Genomic DNA, 10,760 nt, shown 5'->3' with positions numbered 1-10,760 from the left:
ACTCACTCAATCATTCACTCTTTTGCTCCTTCACTCACTCAATCAATCCTTAACCCAACCAAGGAGTTTGGTATGGTTGAGAAGTCTTGCGATGTTATTATCAAGTCCCTTTTTTTCACTTTTTAAATTAGTGGTCAGTTGTATCGTCAACACCACTTTCACAAGGGACCAGTTTAAATGATAGGCTCTGCCTATATTTCCATTGATATATACAAGTATATTATAAATGCATCAACAATAGTGGTCGAATCGTAAAGGTAAAGGAAATAATTTACAAGTTCTGCTACAGATAAAAATGGCTGGTAACACTTTGAGGTGAAGAATAAGTTAAAGATGGTTGCGCAGTGTTCGCAATTTCACTTAAAAATTACCAAGTGGTTCTAGCCCGGTAACCAGCCTTTTTTACTTTTGGTCCACTTCCCAATGGTTGCTACCCCTGCAGACAGCTGAAGAGGGCTGGAACCCAGGCTATTGTGCTTTCTTAGGCCACACCAATTCAATTCATATGTTCCCAGATAAAAGAAATGCTACATAATGAGAACATCAACGTGAAAACAGAGTCTGTAACTTAGTAACACAGTTTTAGTCAGATTTAAGTTACCCTCCCAACAATTTGTTTTCCTATTTTGAAAATTCTTCTGTGTTCAAGTTGGTAAATTAAAAGTCATATGAAGCAAGTTTAAATTGTAATTTTGGAAATATATTACAAGTACAAGAATCTTGGACACCAAAACAGACTGTTTTGAATGAGGGTTTAAGAGGCCATCTACAACAGGGCATGACAACCATCCCTCAACAAAGACGGGGGGCGCCACAGACTTACTCAACATATGCTTACTGTGTAACACGTGTCATCTGCATACTGTAACATCACAAAAGTGGTGGATTGCTTATTTCTTGACACAGACTGGAGTTGTACCAGTCAAAATTCTCTGTTTTCATATCTTGGAATTAAGTTAATCTGTGTTGGTAGAAGTCAGTATGAAACAAGTTTGAATTGCAATTTAAAAAAAAAAACAAACAGAAGAAATTGGACCAGATTTTTGACTGTACAACTCTGTTTTCATGTTGTTCTCTTGCTAAATTTTTACTAAAAAATGCTCCGACATCCAAAGAAATGAATTGATGTGGCCTTATATAAACTTAAAACACTTCTGTTTGTCGTGAGGTAGTCTAGTCTTAAAGAGAACCGAGTCGACGCGGAATTGCGTGTTGAGTAGCGGCATGTAACCGTAAACCTGGACGAAAAAGTTTATACACTTGTGCCGCTCCTGGAAGTGCGAATCGTCGTGCGAGAGAGCCTGCGGACAACCTGGACAACGAAACGTCCAACGCGACGTAACCTGGAGTAAAGAGACGTGTTAGAATTAAGGGATCAACTGTGGAAATGTGTAGTATGTTTATCAGGTTGCCAAATACATTTGTACGATGTATAATGTACCTAACATCATTGAAAAAGGCAAGAAATCTGATGAACAACTAAAACATGAGACAAATTACAGATAAAAGTCTTGCATGACTTAATATATATAGCTAATATATCCTTTGTGTCCTTTCTTGTACTAGTTGTAGGGTGAAAATCATTTTCAGTAATTGCAGTCAAATTTACTAGTGTAATGCATGCATGCAACAATGTGTACAACAGCAATTGAAGGATTAACCATATCTGAATTGTGTGATGAAAAACCCCAAACAATTTTTGTACCTCAGCCTGGGAAAATTGCTAATTCCACATCATTTTCTCCCATTGTTTTTATCTTGGCCACCTCCAAAAATTTCGTATTCTTTGAACTCTCTCTTAATTCTTAAGACAAACCCCTTCTCACTGACAAAAATTATAAGGCTCTCGCTACTCTACCTTGATGGGAGGTTTCCTTGTGATGTGTGATACCAGGAAGTTCATAGCAATGTCTTCACAGTTCAGGTACTCATCAACCTTGTCTCTGATCACCTGGGGCATCACGTAGGAGTACAGGTACGCATAATACTGAGGGAGGGAAGAGGAAGAAGGAAAGTTTGTTATCATGAAAGTTCATTTAAATTTGTGCTGGTAGTTACAATGTTTAAAGGTAAAACTTGTGTTCCAACACAAATGGGGGCTGGCAACATTTACCATGCAGATACCTTTGACCCAGTGTGGAAGTCACACTTTAGACAGAGAAGCCGCATGACAAGTCTCACTGGGTCAGTCTTCTGAGGAAGGCCAGAGTACGTGCACACACACGCACATGCACAAATACACATGCACACACACATATGCACGCACACGCACGCACACACACGCGCACACACACACACAATACACGCACACACACACACACACACACATTTGCATGCACGCAAACATCCCGATAACAATACCTCCATGCCTGGACGTACATGTGATCAGCATAAATTTTTCATACCTTGTGAAAGAAGGCTGCCCCGGTGAGGACCATGGACAGTTCACAGGAGTAGTTGGAGTTATAGAGCCAGGACTGGTGCGAGCCGTCCCACGCATGGAACCGTCCCGGGAAACCCACCACCCTGTCCCGAGCCTCACGCCATACCCTGGAGGGGGCAGAAAACACAACCAGTTCAGTTTGATGAATAGCTGACATTGCAGAAAAAAATGCACTACATGTATGTAAAGTACAGTCAAACCTGAGTAAAGAGACTCTTTTTGCACAACCAAGTCTTTTATTCAGCCAACGCTTCGGTAACCACGCATATGCGTAGATATGTAAATATTGTACATTTGGGAATGCATCTATAGCACTTTAGCAGTGACACCTGTGCTGCATTGCAATGTAAACCTGTTAGAATTGCCCTGAGGAAGGTGACAGACGGTCACCCAAATGTCGGCTGGATAAAAGACTTGGCTGTGTAAAAAGAATCTCTTTACTCAGTGTCTTACCAACCTGATGAAGCTATTTACAGGTACAGTCAAACCTGTACAAGTGACCACCTCTCTACATACATGTACATGTATGTTCAAATCTTACCTGAAGCCAAACAGGATTTCATCGTGTCGCAGGTGTGCGTCGTCGTCAATCGACAAGATGGCTTCTGTCTCGATCACATCGTATGGTAGGAAGCGGTTATTCAAACTGTTCTTTTTCGTTCGAATGACCTAAAATGTGGAAGGGGAATAGTATAAGAAATAACATATTCAATAATGTTACTTCTAATTGTTACAGTTTGCCCCAAGAGATTCTTAGGTTTAGATAGAAAATTCAAAAATTAGTATATACATGTACATCATTGTGCTAAGTACACTTTCAGATTAAATAAATTTTGGTTGACAGTTGAGATGGACAATTTCCTTTGCAGCAGAGACACACTATAAATCTAAAATAGTCAAGCCTTCCTTTCATTTTCATGCAACACACTTTGAAATATCAAAATTTAAAGCAGAGTTGAATTTTAAGATACGCACAACTATGGGGACTCCGATATCCGGCCATCTCAGGTCCTCGGACGGTAAGTTTGGTGAGTTCCACACGACCAGCACCTTGTTCAGGTACGGAAGACCGATCAGCCGCTGGAGAGAGTTGATCAACACCGACTCTCGCTCGTACGTCAACATCACGATTGTGAACTGTTCTCTCGGTACGTTCCCACCCAGGGACTCCTGAAACTCCTTCCCGGCCCCTCCTGAACCCTTGTTGATTGGTCGAAAGCCCAACCCTGATCCCATGAACTTTGCTTCTGACGGTAAGACCGGATCGGTGGGGAGGTAGGGGTACAGGTAAAACGGGCCCGGGAAGGTATTCCACAAAGTGTGCTTGTCTACAACTGAGGTAGTGAAATTACGAAGAAACTTAGGCGAGTCGTAAGGGGGTTCCACTGGTCCGAATTCCATCCCGGTTTCCGAAATCGGCTCAACCTCTTCAAGAAGTAACGGGTACGTGTCTTCATTGTACACCGTCGGCGACGGTTCCTCGGGAACGGTTTTTGGCGGGATGGATATTCTAGTTCGTACGACGCTTAACACTGTGTTCAAAACGGCCTGCGGTGAGGATAGGTAGGTTTCCCACAGAAAGCGGCCCTGAAGGCGCATCCGTAACAAATCACTGTCGCTCACGGTGCGTAAGAAGAAGTGAAGTTCGCTCACGCGTGCCAGCGGAAAGACAAACGCGGCCTGTTGCCAGTCTATAACCTCGCTGAAGGGTAACTGTACTTGTTCGCCCAGTATAACTGGAACGGCTCCGTATTTCAGGGACTCGTAGAGTCGTACTGTTGTCAACACAGAGCTTAATACACTGGAGGCTGAAAAACAGAATTATAATAACTTTAGATTTAAATAGAAAATTGAAACTGTTTTTTATTTTATTTATTTAAATTGCAAACAATACAGTGCAATAAAGTGGAAGCCCTGGCAGCTGAGCTGATGTCGGGCCCCACATACATACATGTGTAACTGTTGTAACTACCCATAGATAAAAACATAAATTAATACACAACTACCAAAAACATAATGTTCACATGGCCTAGACCCAAAAATCTACTGCCATTAAGCACTTTCCCATATATATACTGACCAGCCCCTACATGCCACTTGCTACATAATGTAATCCAATACCACAGGGTGTCTGATACAGCACCAGTTACCATGGTGACTGACTGTCAGCCATCTGGTTCAATTCAATGAACTTAATATGTGATTGAAGAAGAGGAAGAAACTGAGCAAAAACATTATGTTTTCCTTCTGCAAAGGTAAACATAATCATTATGCTAAACTTACAGTTGATAACAAAGATTAACTTTTGAGCTTACCTGCAACAATGATTATACTGAAGGTTGATTCACGGAGAACCTGTTGTCTTTCCTGTGGTTTTCCACACAACTGCCACTCCCCCCTCAGTCCCTGCACAGTCTCCCCCCCACAAGTCACTTTCACAAGGAGATTGTCTTCATCGTTATTCTCGATCGCGACCAAGTCCGCGAGAACATCCACCTCACCTGTCGCACCGTTTCTGTTCAAAGACGCGTCGTCTTTGTAGAAAAGTTCGCCCTTTTCCGATACCACAACACCAGGGGAGTCTTTTTCTCCGACAAAACTAAAGAGGTGTTTTCTGTGCGCGGGGACTTGCGGGGGAATGCTATCGAAGGCACCCCGTCCCGATTCCCACGTAAAAACCGGCGGGATGACAATATCGAAACCAGCTCGATACTGCGAGAACATGAACTCCGATTGTACAACCATCGCGCGCCCCGTCTCGATGTTACGTAACACGTTTTCGGCGCTGTAGTCTCTGGCGAGGTTAATGAGAATATGGTTTCTACCGTCGCCTCTCCAATACGGGAGACTGGTAAGTTTCCGTTCCATATCCTTAGCTTCTAGTCTACTCGCGAGGGTTCCGACTATAACGACATACACACAGGCAGTGGCTGGGTTGCTGGATAGATACAGGTTCTGTTCAAGACTGCTGAGGGTCACGTCTTGTATGTAAGAGTCCAAAGGGAAGATGCTGTCTTCTGAAAGGAAACAAAGCAATATTTGTGTTAGCTGATGGATAATGTTTTAGTATATACATAACTTGCAATGATACTTCAAACACATGACTAAAGCATGACAAGTCAGCAGAGTGTTCGACTCAGAACCAAGAGGTCCTGGGTTCCTGACATGCTACTGATCTTGTGGCCTTGGGAAAGGCACTTTACACGACTTCCCTCACTTTGTTCAGGTAAAAATGAGTTTTCTCTTGCGTGTTGGTGACGGCATTAATATAAGTTGGAAAAACTTAAGTGTGCCGTCACCACGTCTTGTGATTACATGTTGGAATAAATAAAACAACTTTATAATTGAAATTTGAATACTTTACCAGTGGGATAAACATAAACAGGGAAGCCGGACGTGAGAGAACAGCGGGAGTAGTCGAAGCACGTGTGCTGTCGGCACGAGGAGGAGGCTGCAGGCGGGGCAATCAGGACGTTATCGTTCTCCGACGGCAGGATACGGTGAGGCTGCGCCACACGCGGCCGGTGGGCCTCCATTGTCTCCTCCTGTGGCAAGCAGACAAGAAGAGTAAAATTAATGTATTATAATTTCTAAGCTTTGAACAAAAATGTACCAACAACAAGATCAACTAATAGCTATACCAATAAAGTATCAAGTGTTTATAGTACATGAATGAAATTAACTAATGAAAGAAAGAAATTGAATGAATGAACGCATGGCTGAACAAGGGAGAAAGGAAGGAAGGGGGAAGAAAAGGAGGGAGGGAAGGAAGGGGGAACGAAAAAGGGAAGGAAGGAAGGGATGGGGAAGGAAAGGACAGAAAAGGATGGGAGGAATGAAGGAAGGATGGAAGGAAGGACAGGATAGGAAGGATGGCAGAAAGAAAGGAAGGAAGGAAGGAAGGAAGGAAGGAAGGAAGGAAAGGGGAAGGAAGGATGGAAGGAAGAAACCAAATAACACCACAGTAGATTTCATACCAGTTCCTTCTGTGTCTGTCGGAGTTGTAACTTGAGTGCGTTGAGCTCGTTCCGTGCTGTCTCCAACTCCACCTTAGCCTGCTCCACCTCCCCGTTATAATGACTGATGCTGCCCTGTAGCCGCTGACGCTTACTCTCCAGCTCAAGTAACTCATTACTGACTGAAGACTGGGAACAACATGGACAGGGAAACTTCACATGTGCTGTTAGGTAAGTTTGTATAAAAGGACTTTGCTAATATCTTAATGCATGTGGGTGCTTAGAATTGCAAACAACAATTCTAAGCATCTTTGGATAACTTAATTTGTTGTTTTTTGCTCCCAGTCTCTCAGCAGTACCCTGGCTCAACCTTAAGTTTACTGTTGTTTCTCATTCTAAGCACCCACATGTATGAGTCATTTACTATGTCACAGTCCAATGAAAAACAAATTCAATTCATAAATATTTCAGGGGGTGGGGGTGGTGTGGTGTTAAGCCTTTGGGCACCAAAGAGATGATGTTGATGATGTAATTACATTTGTACTAATATAGATGAGACTTGTAAGTACATGTATTCTTTTTGTTTATAGTAGCAAATGAACTTGAATGAAATCAATCCACAGCGTGTGCGTACCTTGATTCTATGTAGCTCGTGCACGTGGTGTCTCAGCTCCTTGGGGTCCATGTCCTGGAATATCCCCGGGGTGTCGAGGCCGGGCAGGTCGTGCCTCTGACTCGTGCCGTCCACGCTGCCCAGGTACCAGTGTGTGATGAGCGGGATGACGATGAGGATAACCAGCAGCATGGCGATGATCCGAGAGAGACGGATGTGGTGCAGGCAGCGGAGTACGGGCGCGGCCAGCAGGTCTAGTGACAGGGGCATCTTGGTGTGGACATCCAGCCAGCAACTCGGATTACCTCTTAAAAATTTCTGTGTGGTACCACCTTGTCATACCTGGAAAAGGGTAGTGATAACACCTTGTAATAGCTGTAAAAAGTACAAACTTCTGTGTGATATCACCTTGTCATACCTGTAAAAAAGATCAGTAAAAAGGTACTACTAGTACTGTGACAGGGGCATGTTGGTGTGGACATCTAGCCAGTGATGACTTCTACCTCAGATGGATTACCTCTTGTAGTGGGTACAGACTTCTGTGTATACCACCTTGTCATACCTGTGGAGAAAGATATGAATGCACAACATACAAACATTAGTATGACATATATAGTATATATGTACTATGTAGAAACTTCAGTATACCACTTTGTCATACTTGGATGGGACATTGAGCCAGAGGTCCTATGTTTGAAAACACCTCAAGTAGGAGTACAAAAGTAAAGAAACTGATCAAGTGTCCATCCCAATGTGAGTGGATCAAACCTGTATAATAGAGTCTGCTATTTTCAGCAGCACGAATATGCAAAACTCAGCCATGAGCATTTACCAGCAATACAATACAAAAACCAAGATCTATATTGTATTCCCCATATCTCTAAATCATAATTACCAACAAATGAACCACAAAGTGACCTTATACAAGGAAAATATGAAATTGAAAGTAAAACTATAAACCAGTCTTATCTGTTCCACATTTGAGGATGATGAGTTGTCTTTAATCCACCAATTCAGGTTGATCCCAGGGGGGCTTTTTGCATAGGAAATTTCAATGATTAAGAGATAATACCCCACCATGGGTTTTGCCTAGTACTAGTAGTAATGTACCATGTTACAAGAGGGCTGCCTAAGGCCATGTCAATTCAATTTCTTGGTTCTTTCGAGATAAAAAACTATGAAACACAGGCAGAATAAAGGCCTTCAAAAGGCATCCTATACCAAGAAAAAATAGCATTAGATAACTGAGGGATAAATTGTTTATACTTGTCTAACCCCTCCCTTATATTTTGTCTATCCCCATATGTTTTACAGTAGGACAATAGCTAGGAGAATTTCTGCACAAAAATAATATATTCCCAAGGCCTAGGAAGAAAATGTAGTGTTTCCTGTTTCCCGACCAACCCTAGAATCAGTAGAAAAACCTGCCGACCCTAGACTTTTTGGGGGTGGACCCCTGCAAGTGACATAAATTTTTCGAGCTGATCAACCATTTCTAGCTCCATGACCTGACACCCGAGTGATAAAATGCTGTACAGTTGGTTTTCTAACATTGACATTGAAAATAAAAGTGTCTTCATGCAAGTTTTACTTTGTTAAACTGTATCGTATAAGTTGGACCCCTATATAGACATCACTGAAGTCTAAAAAAAAAAAAAGATAATCCCTACCTACCGACACTTATTGTTTCAGGACTGAAACAGGAAACACAATATTTTTCCTAGTCCCAAGAGAAATAGTCTGTGACTGTCACATTAAAAATTTAACTTGTTTTTAGCTACACGGTATTTCAACTATTTGTAGCAGATCTAAGTCGACTGATGAAATACATAATTGATGTTTGTGTCAGACTGATAAAATCTGATAAGAAAATGAGAAACTGTAAAAATTGGGCTGGCCATGGGGCTTTCTAGGATACCGCATGCCCTTTTCTGTAGAGCGTAATCGGCTGTTTTAATTCTACATAGAGCGTAGACGGACTGCTATAACTAATTCAACGTAGTGCATAATTGGCACATTTTGCATAGAGCGTAATTCGCTGTTTTAATTCTACGTAATGCGTTGTAGCTACCCAGAATTTATCGTGAAACGTAATGGGGAGGCTTCTTGAATTCTGCGTAATATGTAGCCGGCTCTCAAAATTTAGCGTAGAGTGTTGTCAGGAACCCCAATGCAGGCCCTCATAAGGAAAAGTAAGAGGGCAACAGTTTTACACACTATCTGAAGAACTGCAACCTTTTCAATTTTTGTAACTTGCAGAATTCAGATGAGTTGTAAAAAGCCAGATTCAGACTCTCAGTTGTAATAACAGTTAGAAATTGTACTTTTTATGCCATGATCTATAACATACATAACAATATAAGCAAGTTATGGATACATGTATGTCAAAGCCACATCATGCAAGTAAAGAAAAAAAAGGAAATCCAGTAAAATACACTTTACATTGAGGCTGTTTTGATACAAACTGTGAGTTTTTAGCAGATACGTTCAAACAAGGAGGTTAAATAAAACCCATGTTTTCAGACAAGCGTGACCAAACATCTATACACCAATCCCAACAGGAAGGGGGAGGGGGGCGCAAATATATAGATTGCCCCAATCTACATGTCAAAGCAAGCAACAACAGATCGTAAGGTTTTCTGAATGCTGGGCCTTTCTGAAAGCTTTTGACTACAAAGTTGGGCCCGGGAGTCAGAAAAGGTGAACGATCTAAGTTACACCCCATATCTGCTTGGAGATTAAAATTGCCCCACATTTGAATTTCTAATCATCTCGTGGTATATAAATGTGGTATAGAAATACGACATGAAAACCCGTTTTTACAAAATTTATATATTCATTTTACTTCTCAAATCGTGGCTTCGTATTCCTCTCTTCGAAAGTGACTTTCTAGTGTAAAATTCCTGATCAGAAATGTTTACGATTCTGATCAAACTACTCCAGAACAATTTTTTTGACAAACGTACGTAAAACGCATCAAAAATCCTTCCTTACCCTGTCTTCTGAGCGCTGAGAATGCTGCGTGGACGGTTTCTTCCATGAGTCTACACCCTCTGTAACTTCAGGAACTTCGGAATCCGGCAGGAAAAGGGATATGATTTCATAGTTCTGTGTTTTCTCGCGTTTTCCTGTTGATCAAATCTACGCTAATCATAATCTGCGGCCGCCATATTAACTGATAACCTTTGACCTGATCTCGTGCCCAGGGAACGAGTCCTGGCTAACGCTAGAATTTGTGTTTCTCCCTTTTATCTCGCTAGGTAGCGTTCTTACACAGTGGTGTGTGATTTGTCCAAAAATGTATGTATGTATAACACGGAAATACTAGTAGTAGATAAAACAACCACCCCTCGGCGTAACACAACAGCTTGCAGGTAGTCTGGTAAAAAAATCTTAACAAAGATGAAAAACCAAGCAGAGTCCACTATGATATGCATTGTCCCGTCTTCAAACACATATAAGATAAACACAAAAGTACTTGCATACGGCATTTGTTGACGTTGGCAAATGACTTTGAGCGGCGACCACCTGTTGCAACACCTAACAGGCGTAACCCTTGGCATCTGAACTTTGACCTATCCAGATAAACCACAATGGCGGCAGTATCTAAACTTTTAGTATAGCGTGTAACATGTATGCAGGAACAATAATATAAAGCCAGTCTCCCTAATTATGTTTACCTTCACAGATACGGAAACAAGGAAGCTAAGAAGGGCTTTATTGCATTCTTTTCTCAGCTTACATTTTC

At 41.7% G+C, this 10,760-nt stretch overlaps 1 protein-coding gene across 1 annotated transcript; it reads right to left on the bottom strand.

The window, feature by feature from the left end:
- Window positions 1-1,065: 1,065 nt before the first annotated feature.
- On the bottom strand, window positions 1,066-10,213 carry LOC109483146 (exostosin-like 3). The gene is made up of 10 exons (XM_019786146.1): window positions 10,007-10,213; window positions 7,034-7,354; window positions 6,421-6,588; window positions 5,808-5,988; window positions 4,747-5,460; window positions 3,419-4,251; window positions 2,985-3,112; window positions 2,406-2,550; window positions 1,859-1,987; window positions 1,066-1,343 (listed from the first exon to the last, which is right to left on the bottom strand). The coding sequence occupies exons 2-10, from the start codon at window positions 7,280-7,282 to the stop codon at window positions 1,134-1,136; spliced, it is 2,757 nt and encodes a 918-aa protein (XP_019641705.1). The 5' UTR covers window positions 7,283-7,354; window positions 10,007-10,213; the 3' UTR covers window positions 1,066-1,133.
- Between the last annotated feature and the right edge of the window lie 547 nt (window positions 10,214-10,760).

Source organism: Branchiostoma belcheri, unplaced genomic scaffold (assembly GCF_001625305.1).
Source record: "Branchiostoma belcheri isolate BF01 breed outbred unplaced genomic scaffold, Haploidv18h27 scaffold62, whole genome shotgun sequence".
Classification (NCBI taxonomy): domain Eukaryota; kingdom Metazoa; phylum Chordata; class Leptocardii; order Amphioxiformes; family Branchiostomatidae; genus Branchiostoma; species Branchiostoma belcheri.
This window is presented reverse-complemented; position numbering and strand designations above follow the sequence as displayed.

What these genes read in the sequence shown, in the direction of transcription:
- LOC109483146 (XM_019786146.1), bottom strand. Translation starts at nt 7,282, where the DNA reads ATGCCCCTGTCACTAGACCTGCTGGCCGCGCCCGTACTCCGCTGCCTG. An exon ending in TGTTTATGTTTATCCCACTG is followed by an intron (nt 5,461 to 5,807) that starts GTAAAGTATTCA and finishes GTTTCCTTTCAG; the next exon opens with AAGACAGCATCTTCCCTTTG. An exon ending in TGTTGCAGGTAAGCTCAAAA is followed by an intron (nt 4,252 to 4,746) that starts GTTAATCTTTGT and finishes TCTGTTTTTCAG; the next exon opens with CCTCCAGTGTATTAAGCTCT.